General features: G+C 42.5%; 1 protein-coding gene across 2 annotated transcripts in view; it reads right to left on the bottom strand.

Moving 5' to 3' along the window:
* The window catches only part of CYFIP1 (cytoplasmic FMR1 interacting protein 1), a 129,641-nt gene that overhangs the window by 72,919 nt on the left and 37,292 nt on the right, over window positions 1–19,430 (bottom strand). For both annotated transcript variants that reach the window (XM_040336300.1, XM_040336299.1), the window contains exons 6-11: window positions 10,656–10,837; window positions 6,414–6,510; window positions 3,710–3,838; window positions 2,639–2,743; window positions 2,105–2,196; window positions 953–1,070 (exon numbers count right to left, since the gene is read on the bottom strand). In XM_040336300.1, coding sequence (XP_040192234.1) covers window positions 953–1,070; window positions 2,105–2,196; window positions 2,639–2,743; window positions 3,710–3,838; window positions 6,414–6,510; window positions 10,656–10,837 — 723 coding nt within the window. The remainder of the gene's footprint in view (window positions 1–952; window positions 1,071–2,104; window positions 2,197–2,638; window positions 2,744–3,709; window positions 3,839–6,413; window positions 6,511–10,655; window positions 10,838–19,430) is intronic.

Raw genomic sequence — 19,430 nt, 5'->3', positions numbered from 1 at the left:
CACTGTACGAAAACAGACCAATTAGAGCAGGGGTCTCCATATTTTGCAGTATGAGGGCCACGTTGTATACTTACAAGTTACTGGCAGGCCGAAAAAACAAGCAAATTGTCCACCACTTACAACAGAGTCCCCATTAGAGTCTCTTCATCAGGGTCCCTACTATCTTGTGTCCAGGGGTGATCATTCGTGCCTGACAGGAGGTAATTGCTGCATGTGTGTTTACCCAGCGACATAACCGCCCGCTGTTAGTTTGTCAATCATTCATACTTGCACGTAATTATACAATATTCACATGTTATAAGTCACATTTACTTAATAAAATTATATTATTTTTTTTTATTACTGACCCGCATTTCTTTTACAGTTCTTGCAACTCTACATACGTCTCAAAACAATCAGCCTCAAGGGAAAACATGTCTACTGCTGCCCTGCTGAAGTAAAACGCAGGACTTTGGGATGCTCTCCTGAGGCCAGACATGGTCGGTCACATCTAACAGAAAGCATAGCAGACGGATAGAAGTCTAACCACTGTCCAATGCCAGTATGGTTATGGACAAATGGTGAAAGGACTGCAAAACCAGAATAATCCTGGTCTGCATGGCCATAGACAAATGGTGACACTGATGATCCTGAAAACATGAATTTGGCAATGCACTTTCAGATTAGTACTGTATACACCATCTACAGCCTTTGATTAGGAGTTTGTTAATAATGGGGAAGGAAAGTAATCCGCAGCGATAAAACAGATTTATTTTTCAATGTCTTGCTATAAAACGAGGTCTAATATATGCTTTAGGCCAATCATCCTGAAATTGCACACAATATTAAGGCTTGCAAAATCCCTATTGCCAATAGCACATAAGTAATACAAGTTTTATTATCATAAACAATCTTATCACTTCAGTAAATGATTGCTGTACCAATGCGAAAGGAGTATGTTGTCAAAACTTACTTCATTATTGCTGTAGCGTGCCAACTCTGAGATGAAGCGCATGTGGTCTTCTCTAATCTGGATCATCTGCTCACAGATGTTGTACTGAGGACTACTGCTGGATGAGGTGCAGGTCCATCTGTTTCAGAGCAGCAGGAAGAACATTAATACCTTTCAAAACCGTAAGAGCCTTCATCTAAAAAGATGCTACAGAGTTGAATATTAAGTATTATTGCATCTCATTCTGTTTATGTTTTTATTAACTATTACACAAACTAAATTTGCTTGATTACTTTAGCTATGAAAGCAACAAAATACACATGGTATTAAAACAGAAATATTATTAAAAGAAAAAGAGCCTTATCGATCATCCTCTTTTCCTGGTAATCCAACATACCCTATGTTACACTTTGGGGCAGATGTTTGAAGCTTGTGAAACCAATGCTTATCAACTGCGTAACTATAATCCGCAATGTAGCTTTTCCAAGATGAATGTACTTTTACAAAATTCCACTCATTTAAAAAAGTTAGAATCCTATTTAATCAATCAGGCTTAAAGTAAACCTGTACTAGGTGTAGTTTTCATTTGCTACCTGTCAGGAGGTGTAGTAAGTACCTTAAATACTCTACCTTAAAATGCTTCTCCAATGCCTAATATGCTGTTGAAGCTTCTGGATAGATGGAAAATGGCTTCTCTGCCTCCCACAAATCAGTGCCGAGTGCCTTAGTAGCCAATGCTAAGGGGTCAGAAGAGAGAAAAGCGAAGAGCCGGTGACTTGACAGTCACCAACTGTCCGCTCAGTTCTCAATAATCCATGAGCAATCAGAGGTCTTTGATTGCTCAGTTCTCAGTGTTAGAAGCGGCGAGGGACAGATGCAGTATCAGACCGACGCTGCATCCACCTAGGCAAGTATGATAAAAAAAAAAAACAGCCAAAAACGTATTTTTTTTAAAAAAAGGATACTAAAAAGAAGACATTTTACTTATTGCATACGTGTACAAGGGTCTGTGACTCCAATTACAGACACCAGAGGGTCATTATGATAACTAGCATTTTAAAGAAGAGGTCAGTAAGGCGAACATGTTTCTCCAATGAGAGGTTTAATAATTAAAGTACTGGATTAGACTGGCAAAGCAGAAAAGACTCTTAAGACTGAAGGAAAATTGCTTACCTAGACTTATTCTCCTCATAATGGGCACTGGTCTTAATGTATCTTGCCAATTCTATCTGCATGTCACCAAACAAGGGCACCACCTGCAGCTGCTGTACTCAGAGGGATAAAAACACAAGCAGACATTGCCACTGTGAATAAAATAGGATACTAAATGATCATAGCCAATCAAACATTGCACTCACTAGTCTTGTTTTGAAAAAAAAACACAATAAAATGGCAGCACCTCAGTAAAGCTCATCCCCAAGCAATAATTTTATTTTGGCTTTGGGCAGGGTAGACCAGAATTAAAATTCCAGTTGGGTTCATAATCCTGTCTGTAACCCCAATGGCCCATTTTCCTTACTTCTAGTCTTGTGAAGAAAAGGGGGGATGGGGGGGGGGGGGGGGGGGAAGAGAGATGAAATATAAAATCCACACGTTGGGGAAACCGCCTACAACAAAAACATAGCAGGGGCTGTTTGTCTTCACTCAAAAAGGCAACATATAAAATGTACAGTAAATACATCAGTCTTTTCCGGCTTTTCATTTTACCTTAAAGAACTTGTCAATTTTGGTCAGGTTTATTCTCTTTTTAGCATCCAGTTTGTAGATGTTGCTCACATTCCCATCCATGAGGTACAATCCAAACCCCATCACCTAGAAACCAGACAAAAAGATACTGAATTAATGTATACACGTCACAACCCACAAGCACTTATCTATTCAACAGAGCGAACAACTGGGCAGACTGGACAACAGGGTCTTAAAAAGTCAAGTTCAACTTTAGGAAATAAAAATAATAAATGCACACATTTTTGCAGATTTTGTCCATTTCCCATCCCTTGTGCTTATTTTGTATTTTTTTTTTCGCCCACCGCTGCAAAAATTAAAAGCCAACAGCTACACATTCTGCAGCTGCTGGCTTTTAATAATAGGACACTTGCCTGCCCTGGAGTCCAGTGATGTCAGCACAGTAGCTGATGTTTCCATCAGCTGTCGAGTGCATGCCGCCGCCATTGCGGGTAAAGGAACCCAGCAGTGTAGCCTTACGGCATCAGGCCGGGTACCCTACTGCGCATAAGCGAGGCTCCTCTCTCCTACTGGCCCGATGGCAGGGGGAGGAGCCGAGCTGTGATGTCATAGGCCGCGGCCCAGACTCCCGGAAGTGGGAACAGGATACCAATCTTCCGCTCCCCCTGGAAGGTTCTCAATGTAGCGGCCGAGGGGGGAGGAAACAATTTGGGTGGAGCTTTAAGCACATGATTTGTGATGAAGCCACTTCATAGGGTAGACATGAGGAAAATGACTAAGCTTTGAGCAAGCAAAATCCCCCAGGAGGCAATCCTTATACAGACTTACCATTTCTTCCTTAGGATTGAACATTTCACACTTCTACAAGGAACAAATGATCATTCTAAATCCATACAACAGCTTCACTTTTCAAGCATACAATTAGGAACTTTGTCAAATACTTATACTGAAGATTATCAAACTGCACAATTCAGTTTAACCTACTGGTGGGTAAGCCGTGTTATTTCATGATGTAGCATGGTGCCACTTTTATTACCAACTCCCTCTTTAAAACACACTTAGGGTAGAAAGGCAATCTGTTTTTCTCCTTACTTTTAGTAGCATGTGCTTCTCCCCAGGCGTCAAGTACATTTTGTTGTCATAGTAGTCAACGCACAAGTTCACTATGTCTGCAAGCAGTTCTTCATAGCCTGGAATGACTTCCAGCTGCTGCTGTAATGACTGCAAAGAAAAAAGCATTACAGCAGATAAATGATGCATCTCTGAACCAGATGGCAGGCTGCAATATTGTACTCTCTTACCAAATGTTATAGCAATCAAAATGTAATAATTCCTTAACAAGCAATCTTTACAATGGCAGTTTTGTACAGGTCTTGGGGTTAACGCATATTTACCCATGTGTTGAGGACACTTTACAACACGCAACACACATTCATATTGTCTCGAAGATTATATACAACCATAAAAAGTCATCACGCACAGCAGCTGCTGGTCGGAAGGAATGCACAGTGGATGGTACAAGTGCTGCAGCTCATCTTATATCGATGCAGTTTTACTTTTAATGCTACGCAAGAGCATTTTTATCTAACAAACAGTATTTTAAGGACATATTGCACTATGAGCTTTTATATTTTACATATTCCCCTTGTTATTCTGAGGTGGGCTGGAGGGAAGCTTGAGGGATGACTTGGGTAACACCCATAGCGGATGTGTTTGGGATTTTATCCTAAAGCATTATTGGCTTATCAGGAGTATTAGAGCCATTGGGCTCTGGCAAGCATCCGTCCTTACTGTTGTCTTTCTGGAAGCTTTCCTTTTGGCTATCTGGGGGACCCCCTACACCTTTGTGGACTTTGCTGAGCACATGATCACTGTTTATTACTGGACTCACTTTCATTTTGTTTAAGCGCATATTTTATATATCACATTTTTGGTTTGTACTTTTGATAATAGCGCTGCAAATTATATATTTATACCACTGCTGTGGCACGGTCCAACTCTACCCTGACTGGGTAACCTTGAAGAAGAGAGGTTCAGTGTTGCAAGAGATAATCTGACGGCTCTCCAAATGTGGAACCATGTCCCCTGGACAGTCAGAGAGTTGACATTGGATGCAAGGCTGGCATCCAATGTCACCACTTCCAGAGCGTGTGAAGGAATGGCTTTCCTAATTCCAGGGCAAGATTGGAGATCTACCATAATGGGATGAGCTTTGTCTCGACAGAAGCACTATGCAATTTTTGTGCAAATCTCTTTTTTGGTACAATATTTTGTTTATTAGGGTGGTATCAATATAATATAATTTTTATAATTCTGTTTCTTCCAAGCTCTGGTTCACACCAGTGCAACTTGTCCAGATTGCATGACAAGTCGCACCCCATTGCTAGCAATAGAACCATTAATACCACTGAAGCGATTATGAAAAAGGTTCCAGCACTACTTTTTACTGATTTAATTGCGACTTGCATAGATGTTTAATGAAGTCACAAGCCGCAATGAAAATCAAAGTAGTGCAATTTCAAAGCCGTACTGTGGTGAAAGGGGGCTTAGGGTATGGCCATTCAGTAGCCTAGCTAGCTGTGTTTTAAGGGGTCTCCCAACAAAACCTGCTAATTGATAGTGAAATATTAGGCACTTAATCTCCAGAAGATTTACCCCCCACCAGGCCAATTTTTGCTATAAAAAAGGTACTGCTTTATTTTTAACTGAATTGCATATTTGTGCGATACTGTACCCAAATAAAATGTATGTCCTTTTTCCCCCCACAAATCGAGCAGTCTTTTGATGGTATTTAATCACCTCTGTGCTTTTTTTTTTTTTTTTTTTTAATAATCGCAAAAAATAACACACACACACACGTAAATTTTGAAAATACATATATTTTTTTACTTTCTACTAGAAAACATATTCCATAAAAATAAAAATCGAAAATCTTCATAAAATTTAGGCCAGTATGTATTCTGCTACATATTTTTGGTAAAAAAAAATCCTAATAAGCGTAAATTGATTGGTTTGCGGAAAAGTTATAGCGTCTACAAACTATGGGATATATTTATGGACTGTGATATTGCGGCGGACAAATTGGACACTGGCACTTTTTTGGGGACCAGTCCTAAAAATATGCAGTCACTGTACTACTGACACTGGCTGAAAAGGGGTCATCGGGGGCGATTAAAGGGTTAACCGTGTGCCTAGCTGGTGTTACACTGTAATGGGGGAGGTGCTTGTAATAGTGGAAGGCATAGATCCGAGTCTGTGCTTTGCAGAAACACAGGATTTAATGCCTTCCTTTCTGATAGAATGACGATCTGCCTTGTTTATATGGGCAGAGCGCCGCTCTGCCTGTGTCCTGAATGTGAATGAATGAATGAAAATATTTTATATATATATATATATATATATATATATATATATATATATATATATATATATATATATATATATATATATATATATATATATATATATATATATATACACACACACACACACACACACACATACATACACACACACACACACACACACACACACACACACGCGCGCGCGATCCTACGCAGCGCAGCCATCATGTAACAGTAAAAGTGCTATAGGGCGGTCGGCAACAGGTTAAACACATTAAAAGGACTTTGCTTTAACTTGTGTGCCGTTTGCACTCCATAGAAAAAATATTTAATATGTAGAAATATAACCAGTATTACATACTTCAACACAATAGATGCACCAGTGCATTGGCACTGTATTACAAAATAGTATTATGCACAAATGATGAGACATGTAAGCAATTACCACATACCTGAGTTATCTTATTGTGATTAGCAAGAAACATGGAGAGATTCTGAGACTCCTGAATAGATTGAGGGTCTGCCATTTTGCGTAAAAACTGTGCTGCCCTTTAGTAAAATAAAAATGCAGAAAATATCAGAAAGATATTGGGTAAAAATATCAAAAAATTATAAAACAAAAACAACCAGCCTGATACTATAACTTGGAGTATTTTGGGCAAGAAATCAAATCTATAATCAAATGTCAAGTAAAAAGGTAAAGATAAAGGCACCAAATCATGTTGTAGCGCAGTACCATGCGATTTGGAGCAGTACATTTTTCTGCATTCCAGTGTAATTTGCAGTCCATTCAAATTAATGGGCTACAAAAATTGCACCACATGGAAATGCATTCCTGTTCGATTCCAGTGGGCACCAGCACTAAAAGTTAAACTGAGAAAAAAAAAAATGGCCTTTCCTAGACAAAATATATTATCTCTTGGGATGGTAGAATCGGCGTCCATACCCGCTGATCTTTCTCTTCAACGAATATAATGTAATCTGCTGTTCAAGCCAGTCAAAGTCTGGAGGAGCATCATATCACAGCAGGACTGTCAACAGCAATCAATAGGCTGATCACAGTGGCTTTATGCTCTTTTTGTTGCATTTCTGATTTATTTTATTGAGAACGCAACAGTAGATGCCCAAAGCTGATAGGAAACAACACAAAACTCCCAGGTAGACAAACAGAATCGAAATAATTTGGGGTGCATGGACCCTTTAACAACTACTAATCAATAAAGCATCTGTACTGCTAAGAACAAAGTCTAAGCCACAGAATGAATGTTTATATATGCACAATACAATCTGAAGCGATTGCAAATGAGGGTCTGGATAACTGTAACCTGTAATGAGTGTTTACAAGTTACACCCATTTCAGCTCTACAACAGATTTAAACGAACCTTTGAAATTGTGTGGTTATATATCTGTTTGATATGCATGGGACAAAAAAAAAAAAAAAACACTGATGGTCGTGCCAGAATACCAGTGAACCGTCACCTCCCCATCATATAAAGAAGAGGGGAGGTGTTCTGGAGTTCTGTTCTAGGGTGACACAATGAAAACGCATCATTCCAGAACAGAAAGTATGTTAATGGGTGTATGAATTGCAGGGTCATCCAGTAAAAATAAAGCAAATAAATATAAATACACACACACACCTATTTCTAAAAGGTGCTATTGACATTACACTTTCATCACATCGGTAACAACCTGCAATTCATACATACAAAGAAACCAAAACAAATATGTTCAATAATTAAGGTATGTATAATAAAATGTAATGATACAGGGAAAAAGTATTAAACGTGCCAACTAAAATGTATTAACTTAAATGTATATATTTAAAGTCTACACACCCCTGTTAAAATGTCAGGTTTATGTGATGTAAAAAAATAAATAAGCAACGATAAATCATTTCAGAATTTTTTTCACCTTAAATGTGACCTATAAACTGTACAACTCAATTTGACTCAAACGGAAATCTTTTAAACGGGGTGGGGGGGATTTAAAAATAAAAAAATAATAATAAATAATAATAATAATAATAATAATAAATAATAATAATGTTGTTTTATAAGTTTCTAAGTCACATCCTACAGCAAAAGCCATGGTAAGGCATTAGATATATTATGGAACACAGTGAAGGTGGTTACCATCAAGTGGAGAAAATATGGCACAACAGTGATGTTACCAAGAACTGGACGCCCCTCCAAAATTAATGAAAAGATGAGAGGAAAACTGGCCAGGGAGGCTGTCAAGAGGCCTACAGCAACATTGGAGGAGCTGCAGGAATATCTGGCAGTTCTGGTTGTGTGGTACATGTGACAACAATCTCCCGTATTCTTCATATGTCTGGGCTATGGGGCAGAGTGGCAAGATGGAAGCCTTTTCTTATGAAGAAAAACATCCAAGCTCAAACACATCTGAAGTCTCCCAAAAGCATGTGCGAAAATATGTTCTGCTCTGATGAAACCAAGGTTAAACTTTTTGGCCATAATTCCAAAAGATATGTTTGGCTCAAAACATATGATGTTCCCACCTTCAAACTGTTGGTATGGTGTTTGTGGGGCGATGTGCAGTGCCATTTGACCTCCAAACAAGGTGGGTATTATGGCATCCAAAGAGTTACATTTTGGTCTCATCGGACCAGACTATATTCTCCCAGTATTTCATAGGCTTGCCCAAATGTTCAACATGCTTTTTCTTCAGCGTGGCGAGTATGCATACAGACCATGGCAGTTGAGTGCATTACTTATAGTTTTCTTTGTAACAATTGTACAATTGCTTTCTGAAGTGCTCCACAAGTGGTCCTTGGCTCTTAGAGAACTCTTCAGATAAATATTTTCACTCCTCTATCAGAAATTTTGCAAGAAGCACCTGGTCGTGGACAGTTTACTTAAATTTAATTATTTTCTTTCAACTTCCGGATTATGGCCCCAACAGTGCTCACTGGAACATTTAGAAGTTTAAAAATCCATCAGTATGTTTTGCAACAATAAGGATTCAAAGGTCTTGAGAGAGAAAGTTAGCGGACCCAACTCTGGGTCACAACAGGGATGTAAGCCGCCCATGATACGGAGCGTAGACCGCGGACATTGCTTAACATAACCGTTTTTTTCTTTCAACGCGATAGCCTGGCGACTGGTGGCCCGGTGCGGACGGGGTGGATCCCTCATGCATCTTTGGTGAGATTCCGATCTTTCTCTCTCTCCTTTATTTTTATTATTATTTTTATTATCATTATTATCATTATTATTATTTTCTATATGGTTAAGCACTTTTACAGTTGTTGCTGTTGACACGGTTAATGCCCCCGAAATGCTGAGATGGCTACGCACGGCAGGGCTCACAACCCACGTGTGTGCGCCCTGAGCGATAGCGCCAGCGCTGTGATTCTCATTGTGAAATGCGGGGACCGGGGGGGCCTGGGCCTGGAGGATGCGTTGGGGGCGGTTGTTGGAGGCCTTGAATGGCACCCCTCCTCCGGCGTAGACCCTGGCTAGGGTCGCTCCTGGAACCGCCTAGGGTGGTTCTCCACTCGTGGCAATACCAGAGCCCGAAACGCGATGTGCTTAGATAACTGAGGAGGGTAGGCGAACCATACACCCTACTCTCAAGAATAACCTTCTTATGCTTTACTTGTTTTGGCTACGTTCGGATATTTCTTTGTGTTTTGTTTGTCGTTTTGTTGGAATGGAAAAATGTACGTCACTGTTACTAACGAGTATTGCTAAACTGTAAGATGTGACTGAACTCAATAAAATAAGTTTTACAAAAAAAAAAAAAAAGGTCTTGAGAGAGCTCTTTGCTTTTACCCATCATGGGATGTTTCTTGTGTGACACTCTGGTAATGAGACACTTGTATAGGCCATGAGTTGAAACTGAACCAGCTGATAATTATTTGCACCGACAAGGGGCAGGATTGCTTTCTAATTACAGATAGGATTTCAGCTGGTGTCTTGGCTTTCCATGCCTTTTTGCACCTCCCTTTCTTTATGTGTTCAATACTTTCTCCCCTGTCATTCTATTTTATTATACATAACCTAATTGCTGAATTTATTTATTTTGGTTTCTTTGTATTAACAGATTGCATGGTTTGTTATGGACATGAAAATGTCATGCTAATAGCACCTTTAAAAATACATTTACCTAGAAAAACGGTGACGGGTTCAATACTTATTTTACCTGATGGAGATAAGAGAGAGATCTATAGATATATATATATATATATATCTCTAGGTCACATTTTTTTAGTTAAAAAATAAACATGTTATACTTACCTGCCCTGTACATTGGATTTGTACAGAGCAGCCCAGATACTCGTCTGCTCGAGTCCCTCTAAGGTGCTCCTGGCCCATCCCGGCTGTCTCAGCCAATGAGGAAGGGAGTCCCGGGCAGCCAAGACACTCCTGCAACATCGCTGGATCTAGATGGGCTCAGGTAAGTATTAGGGTGGCTGCTGCACACAGAAGGCTTTTTATCTTAATACATACAATGCATTAAGATATAAAAAAAAAAAAAAAAAAACACACACCTTCTGCCTTTACAAACCCTTTAAAAATGGAAACCTGCATTTCTGAAGAAGGCACTCCAGTAAATCATACATTTCCTTTATAATGTAGTACATGCAACAGCTTCTAAAAGCAAGATATCACTTCTGTCACCTTCTGAAGTAAAAGGGAGAAAAAAAACAGAGCCCCAAGTGGCTTACCTTTTGTAGGCTGAATGGTCGTTTTTTACACTGCACTTCATGTTTTTCAGTTCATCCAAGACAGCGAACATGTTGATGAATTTGCCGAGGGTAAGTAAATAAGCTTCAGATACAAAGTCTTTTCTTCTTTCTGCATGGCACAAGCGTTTTACTTCAGCACAGAAGCGTTCAGTTGCATCTCTCTGAACAGAATAAAACAGTGTGCTGTTATTTACATCATCAGGTCAGCTAACAAATTGCAAAGCAAGCTTGAGACATCGCCTAAATCCCCAATTACATAAAAATGATCAAACACTAACTCATACAGCCCAATTAAAACGCTTAGTTACAATCAGCTAAATGAATTGCAAGAGTGTACAAAAAGGTGTTCAATATCCTTTTAAATTCCATTTTCTCCCATAAGCTACTACAGAGTAGAAAAGCCTGTCTTATGCCAGGTTGATCACTACTTACGCATAGAAAGCAAGGGTTGCACGTTGCAGCATGCCGACAAGGCACAGGCTTTTCTAAATCCCAACTAAATAATTGTTCCTTGGGCAAGAAGAAAGTGATGGAATGCATAGCAAAAGCCCCTCGGTTTAAAATGTGACAAAGACTTAAGCCTAGTCCCCTCCCAAGTCATGCCCCCTTCACCAAGCAAACCTGACAGTGGAGATGGAATGATGCTCCATGTTTGTTTAGGATAGATTATAAAACGGGTGCTTCCTTTGCAGAAGAAAGAGTGTTGTCACCCTGTCAAAGAAATATCTGATTTTTTGTCACTCTAGGTGTTACTTCTGCTAAAGCCGATTGGATGTTGACACCATTAACAACCCTATCGGGGGATATAGACACAACTAGCTCTGCCCCAGTCCTTTAACCACTTGCTTACTGGGCACTTAAACACCCCTCCTGCCCAGAGCAATTTTCAGCTTTCAGCGCTGTCACACTTTGAATGACAATTACTCAGTCATGCAACACTGTACCCAAATGATTTTTTTGTCCTTTTTTTCCCACAAATAGAGCTTTCTTTTGGTGGTATTTGATCACCTCTGGGTTTTTTATTTTTTGCGCTATTAATGAAAAAAGACCGAAAATTTGGAAAAAAAATGATTTTTTCTTAGTTTCTGTGATAAAATTTTGCAAATTATTAATATTTCTTCATAAATTTTGGCCACAATTTATACTGCTACATGTCTTTGATAAAAATAACCCAACATTTTTGGAAATTATTTGGTCTGTGTGAAAGTTTTAGAGTCTACAAGCTATAGTGCAAATCATAAAAAATTGTCACATCTGATCACACCTGATGTACTGAAGGCCTATCTCATTTCTTGGGACCCTAACAAGCCAGGAAAGTACAAATGCCCCCAAAATAACCCCTTTTTGGAAAGTAGACATCCCAAGGTATTTAGTAAGAGGCATGGTGAGTTATTTGAAGTTGTGTTTTTTTCCCACAATACTTTGCAAAATAAAGATTTTTATTTTTCATTTAAAAAATTTCTCAAAATTGTCATTGTAATAGCTTATTTCTCTCACATGGCATGTGCATACCACAAATGACACCCCAAAATACATTCTGCTACTCCTCCTGAGTAAAACGATACCCCATGTGTGAGACTTTTTCACTGCCTGGCCACATACGGAGGCCCAACATGCAGGAAGCGCCATCAGGGGTTTTAGGAGCATAAATTGCACATCTAACTAGTTGACTACCTATTACACTTTTGAAGGCCCTGGAACACCAGGACAATGGAATTACCCACAAAGTGACCCCATTTTGGAAAGCTAATACCCCAACGTATAATCTATGAGGCATAATGAGTCTTTTGAACGGTTTATTTTTTTCCAGCAGTTTTTGGAAAATGTGGAAAAAAAATGAAAACGCATTTTTTTTACACAAAGTTGTCCATTGATAAGATATTTCCAACACATAGCATGTACATACCACAAATGACACCCCAAAATACATTCTGCTACTCCTCCTGAGTAAAACGATACCCCATGTGTGAGACTTTTTCACTGCCTGGCCACATACGGAGGCCCAACATGCAGGAAGCGCCATCAGGGGTTTTAGGAGCATAAATTGCACATCTAACTAGTTGACTACCTATTACACTTTTGAAGGCCCTGGAACACCAGGACAATGGAATTACCCACAAAGTGACCCCATTTTGGAAAGCTAATACCCCAACGTATAATCTATGAGGCATAATGAGTCTTTTGAACGGTTTATTTTTTTCCAGCAGTTTTTGGAAAATGTGGAAAAAAAATGAAAACGCATTTTTTTTACACAAAGTTGTCCATTGATAAGATATTTCCAACACATAGCATGTACATATCAAAAATTACACCCCAAAATACATTCTGCTACTCCTCCTGAGTAAAATGATACCCCATGTGTGAGACTTTTTTACTGCCTGGCCACATACAGAGGCCCAACATGCAGGAAGCGCCATCAGGGGTTTTAGGAGCATAAATTGCACATCTAACTAGTTGACTACCTATTACACTTTTGAAGGCCCTGGAACACCAGGACAATGGAATTACCAACACACTGACCCCATTTTGGAAAGCTAACACCCCAACGTATAATCTATGAGGCATAATGAGTCTTTTGAATGGTTCATTTTTTTCCAGAAGTTTTTGGAACATGTGGAAGAAAAATGAAAACTCATTTTTTTTACACAAAGTTGTATGTTTCTAAGATATTTCCAACACATAGCATTTAGATAGCAAAAATTACACCCCAAAATACATTCTGCTACTCCTCCTGAGTACAACAATACCACGTGTGTGAGACTTCTACATAGCCTGACCACATACAGAGATCCAACATGCAAGGAACACCGTCAGGTGTTCCAGAGACACATAGTATGCACATACCAAGAATTACACCTCAAAATACATTATGCTGAGCAAAGCGTAAACAAAAGATTACCTGTGGTAATAGTAGCGCAGTTCTACAGCAGGATAGCACTGGTCCAGGCAGCAGGCAGGGACTTGGTCAGCAACGTCCAGGCAGGGATACTGTCCCGTCAGGGTTAGTGCAGGTGGTCAGTTCATGCAACAGGCAAGAGGCATGATGGCATAGGTCCTACAGGCAGCAGGCAGAAGTAGGGCCTCGTTCAGGACAGAATGGGGACAGGGGTAGAGGCTTCTCCCACCCAAATCTCTTTGAAGCCTCCGGGCAACCAGACCCTAATCTAGGATGAGAAAACGAAAAAGTTTTCTTCATCCAGAAAAACTTTTCTGGCGCCCCTCACATATGTGAGACCCCTGTGTTCCCACTAGTCCAGTAGCAGGGTACAAGATCAGTCCATGAGGCAGGCAAAAACATGGTCAAACAGTCCGAGGTCAGTTCCAGATCAGGCAGAGGCAGTACAGAATCGTTGGGCAGAAGAATGGTCGAAAAAACAGTCCAGGGTCAATTCCAAATCGGGCAGAGGCATTACAAAATCGTTAGGCAGAATCGTGGTCAAAAAACAAGCCGGGGTCAGTTACAGAGCAGGCGGTGGCATAAGGGGTGTGAAGGTGTGTGAAGGCAGGAACGGAGGATTAATACTTTAGTTTGGTGTGGTAACGGCGAAAACAGTCAATTATACAGAGGCCTGGTTTGGAAGGACAATCGGCACAATGGTAAGCTGTGTCTCGTCTGACTCCTTCACTGGCGCATACCTTGCATCGTTTTTGACGTCGTCGGCCTGTTTCTGTGGGAGGGACTTTATCGGGAAAATGACGCTCGGCGAGACGACTTAAAACATCAGATCGGATGGTTTGGGGTGCATCGTTGGGGAAAATAAGGGCAGTGATAAGGTCCTCTTGGTAGCCAAGGAAGCGTTTGGGGTTTTGGGTGGAGTTGCTGTAAATTACAAAAGAATTGTATATGGCCAATTGAAAAAAATAAATGGCAACTTTTTTGTACCAATGGTACGTTCTTCTTGTGGCAAGATAGGGCTCAAGCATCTGGTCATTAAAGTCGACCCCCCCCATAAACAAATTATAGTCCTGGATGCAAGTGGGCTTTCGGATGGTGGTGCCACGCCTTCTGCGGGTTTCAACAATGGTGTCATTGTGGATAGTAGATAGCATATAGACATCCCTTCTGTCCTTCCACTTCACCGCCAAAACCGCATTGTTACGCAGACTTGCTGATTCTCCTCTTTTCAACTTTTGGTTCACCAGGCTTTGAGGAAAGCCTTTCCTATTGTTTCGGACGGTGCCACATGCTGGCGTCTGCTTCCGGTGCAGGTTGTGGAACAGGGGAAGAGAGGTGTAGAAATTATCTACGTATAGATGGTATCCTTTGTCTAATAGGGGGTTGATTAGTTCCCAAACAATTTTGCCACTTGATCCCAAGTAGTCTGGGCAATTAGGGGGATTGATCTGGGTGTCCTTGCCTTCGTATACTCTGTAGGCATACAGGTATCCTGTGACTCGGTCACACAATTTGTAGACCTTCACACCATAGCGGGCTCTTTTGCTGGGCATGAATTGTTTTATTTGGAGTCTGCCACTAAATTTGATAAGGGACTCATCCACACAGATGTGTTGGTCCGGGGTGTACAATTGGGGGAATTTCTCGGAAAAATAATTGAGTAAGGGCCGGATTTTGAAGAGCCTGTCATGATCTGGGTGATTTCGGGGGTGGCACTGGGTATTGTCGTTGAAATGTAGGAATCTCATTATTGCAAAGTATCGGGCTCTGGGCATTATGGTGGAGAAGATGGGCATGTGGTAGATCGGCTTTTTGGACCAAAAGGCACGTGAAGTGTTTTTTGGGTTGAGTCCCATACAAAATGTGAGGCCTAAAAAAATTTTGAACTCGTCCAACGTAAGGTCTCTCCACTGGAAGGGACGGGCATAGTAGGACGTGGGATTGTTTGCAATAAATTGCTGTGCAAATAGGTTGCACTGGGCCACAATTTCAGATAGCATGTCCTCTGTAAACATGAGGTTAAAATAATCGAGTGGGGTAAAATTCTCCGTGTTCACTTGGATTCCTGGCTGGGCCGTGAAAGGGGGAATGTTGGCTTCTCCTGAAGTAGCAGGAAGCCACAAGGGGTTCTGAAGGGCATAGGGAAGGCTGGCATGGGTCCTGGAAGTTTGTTGCCGAGGCACTGCGGTGCTGGCAGATGGCACTGCGGTGCTGGCAGATGGCACGGCGGTGCTGGCAGATGGCACTGCGGTGCTGGCAGATGGCACTGCGGTGCTGGCAGATGGCACTGCGGTGCTGGTGGATGGCACTGCCTCCTCACGCCTTCGTTTAGCCGGCCGGCTATCTTCCTCCTCTGAGTCACTCAGTGTTGCGCTACTGATGGCTGGCTCATAAGCGACGTCAAACTCCGAATCAGAGTTGGAAAGGGACTCTGAAAGAGAGAGCTCCACGTTGCTCTCGTCGGGGGCAGAAATTATTTGGAAAGCCTCCTGAAGGGAATAGGACCTTTTGGACATTTTGCTGGTGTGTGCTAAACCTTCACTGATGGGCACTGATTGGCAGCACAGGTGGGCACTGATTGGCAGCACAGGTGGGCACTGATTGGCAGCACAGGTGGGCACCGATTGGCGGCTCAGGCGGGTACCGATTGGCTGCACAGGCGGGTACCGATTGGCGGCTCAGGCGGGTACCGATTGGCGGCTCAGGCGGGTACCGATTGGCGGCACAGGCGGGTACCGATTGGCGGCACAGGCGGGCACTGATTGGCGGCACAGGCGGGCACTGATTGGCGGCACAGGCGGGCACTGATTGGCGGCACAGGCAGGCACTGATTGGCGGCTCAGGCAGGTACCGATTGGCGGCTCAGGCGGGTACCGATTGGCGGCACAGGCGGGTACCGATTGGCGGCACAGGCGGGCACTGATTGGCGGCACAGATGGGCACTGATTGGCGGCACAGGCGGGCACTGATTGGCGGCACAGGCGGGCACTGATTGGCGGCACAGGCAGGCACTGATTGGCGGCACAGGCGGGTACTGATTGGCGGCACAGGCGGGCACTGATTGGCGGCACAGGCGGGCACTGATTGGCGGCACAGGTGGGCACTGATTGGCGGCACAGGCGGGCACTGATTGGCGGCACAGGCAGGCACTGATTGGCGGCACAGGCAGGCACTGATTGGCGGCACAGGCGGGCACTGATTGGCGGCACAGGCGGGCACTGATTGGCGGCACAGGCGGGCACTGATTGGCGGCACAGGTGGGCACTGATTGGCGGCACAGGTGGGCACTGATTGGCGGCACAGGCAGGCACTGATTGGCGGCACAGGCAGGCACTGATTGGCGGCACAGGCAGGCACTGATTGGCGGCACAGGCGGGCACTGATTGGCACACAGGCGGGCACTGATTGGCAGCACGGGTGGGAACTGATTGGCGGCACTGGGATGGCTTGCACTGGGATGGCTTGCACTGGGATGGATGGCACTGGGATGGATGGCACTGGGATGGATGGCACTGGGATGGATGGCACTGGGATGGATGGCACTGGTGGATGGCACTGGGATGGATGGCACTGGTGGATGGGACTGGGATGGATGGCAGGCACTTTGTAACTGTAACACTGTAACTTATTTCACTCACTTCTCTCTCCTCACACGCTGTCTCTGTGTGAGGAGGGAGAGGCGGCAATGAGAGATGATCTCATATGTTTACATTTGAGATCTCCTCTCATTGGCCGCCCAGATCGCATCGCAAACGGCCACTCTGATTGGCCGTTTGCGGCGATCTCTAATTGGCTGTGTCCAAGGGACACGGCCAAAACAAAATTTCCCCGCTGCGCGCTCTGGAGCGCGCGCGGGGACCGCCCAAAGGGGCGGCCGTCAATTGACGGCACTTTGGCTTTTGGGATCCCCGCTGTAGCCGTCAATAGACGGCGCGAGGATCCCAAGTGGTTAAATTGACAGCACTGTAGAAAATTGCTTCCCAGCTGCATTTACCCTTAAAAAAAGGTAAATTATATTTCCTTTAAAGCGGAACTTCACGCTCCCAATCAACATTGATAATTTTTAATCCTCATGCTGCTAGCATTAGTAAATAGATGGGAACGTATTTTATATTCAACTTTTTTTTTTTTTTTTTACATTTCTTCAGTTACTTTCCGCTTTCTAGTAAAGGCGGAGGAGGTCATACATCATGAGGGAAGGATAGATTTTCTCAGCTAAGCACAATCTCAAGCATGTTTGAGCTAAGAGCAGATGAATTCCAGGACGTAAATGCTACATGAATCATTTGCCCTTATAGTATTTTTGGCTGTGACTAAGGGGTTGTTTTTCAAAGTGATTCCTCAACAAAATAAAAGCATCGATACATGGGTGGATGAGGGAGTTTGCTTTGTATAATAAAAATTAATTTGTGTTTGTGGTGTTTAGATGCAGTGTAGTTTTTCTTTCCTCATACAGGCAAGCAGATATGAACTGACAGGAAGAGGGAATGAACTACCACAGAACTCCACAGCGTAGTGGTAGTTTATTGAAAACGACAGAACACCGTGAATGGATGATGCGGTAGGGCGGGCGAAGCCCAGCAAGGGCGCGTTTCTTGCAGAGTGTGACAGTTAAAGGGGGGCTGGAGAGAGAATATCCCCCGCTAGTTGTCAGAACGGGGGGATCAGGGGCCAGTGCATCCGTAACATCTTCCCCCCCCCGAATATGGGTGTAACATGTTACAAGAGCTGAGCTTTTTCTTTAACTACTTGCCGACCTGCCGCCGTCATTCTACGGCGGCAGGTTGGCTCTCCTGCGCGAGAGCCTGTAGCTCCACGTCGGCTCTCTCGCAGGCAACTAGGGGCGCGGCCCCCAACTCCCGCGCGCATCCCCGGCGGGCGCGATCGCCGCCGGGCACACGCGATCGATCGTTACAGAGAGGGGACCGGGAGCTGTGTGTGTGTAAACACACAGCTCCCGGTCCTGTCAGGGGGGGAAATGCTAATCCTCTGTTCATACAATGTATGAACAGAAGATCAGTGATTTCCCCTAGTGAGGCCACCCCCCCCCCCCACAGTAAGAACACACCCAGAGACATACTTAACCCCTTCTCCGCCCCCTAGTGTTAACCCCTCCACTGCCACTGGCATTTTTATAGTAATCCAATGCATTTTTATAGCACTGATCGCTATAAAAATGCCAATGGTCCCAAAAATGTGTCAAAAGTGTCCAAAGTGTCCGCCATAATGTCGCAGTACCGGAGAAAATAAATAAATAAATAAATAAAATAAATGATCGCCGCCATTACTAGTAAAAAAAAAATATTAAATAAAAATGTCATAAAAATAGCCCCTATTTTGTAAACGCTATAACTTTTGCGCAAACCAATCAATAAACGCTTATTGCGATTTTTTTTTTACCAAAAATATGTAGAAGAATACGTATCGGCCTAAACTCAGGAAAAAAAAAAGTTTTTTTTATATATTTTTGGGGGATATTTATTACAGCAAAAAGTAAAAAATATAATTTTTTTTCAAAATTGTCGCTCTATTTTTGTTTATAGTGCAAAAACTAAAAACCGCAGAGGTGATCAAATACCACCAAAAGAAAGCTCTATTTGTGGGAAAAAAAGGACGCCAATTTTGTTTGAGAGCCACGTCGCACGACCGCGCAATTGTCAGTTAAAGCGACACAGTGCCGAATCGCAAAAAGTACTCTGGTCTTTGACCAGCAATATGGTCCGGGGGTTAAGTGGTTAAGACATGCCAACTTGCATCAAAATGTAGGTTTATTATTTTGAAAGGAAAAAACTCTTTGATTGGACTTAAAGCATTGTATGGTATTTTTATATTTTTTTAAACCCTACTTTCACATTTTT

Source organism: Rana temporaria, chromosome 2 (assembly GCF_905171775.1).
Source record: "Rana temporaria chromosome 2, aRanTem1.1, whole genome shotgun sequence".
Taxonomy (NCBI): Eukaryota; Metazoa; Chordata; class Amphibia; order Anura; family Ranidae; genus Rana; species Rana temporaria.
The sequence above is the reverse complement of the archived record's forward strand: the minus strand, read 5'-3'. Positions and strand labels throughout refer to the sequence as shown.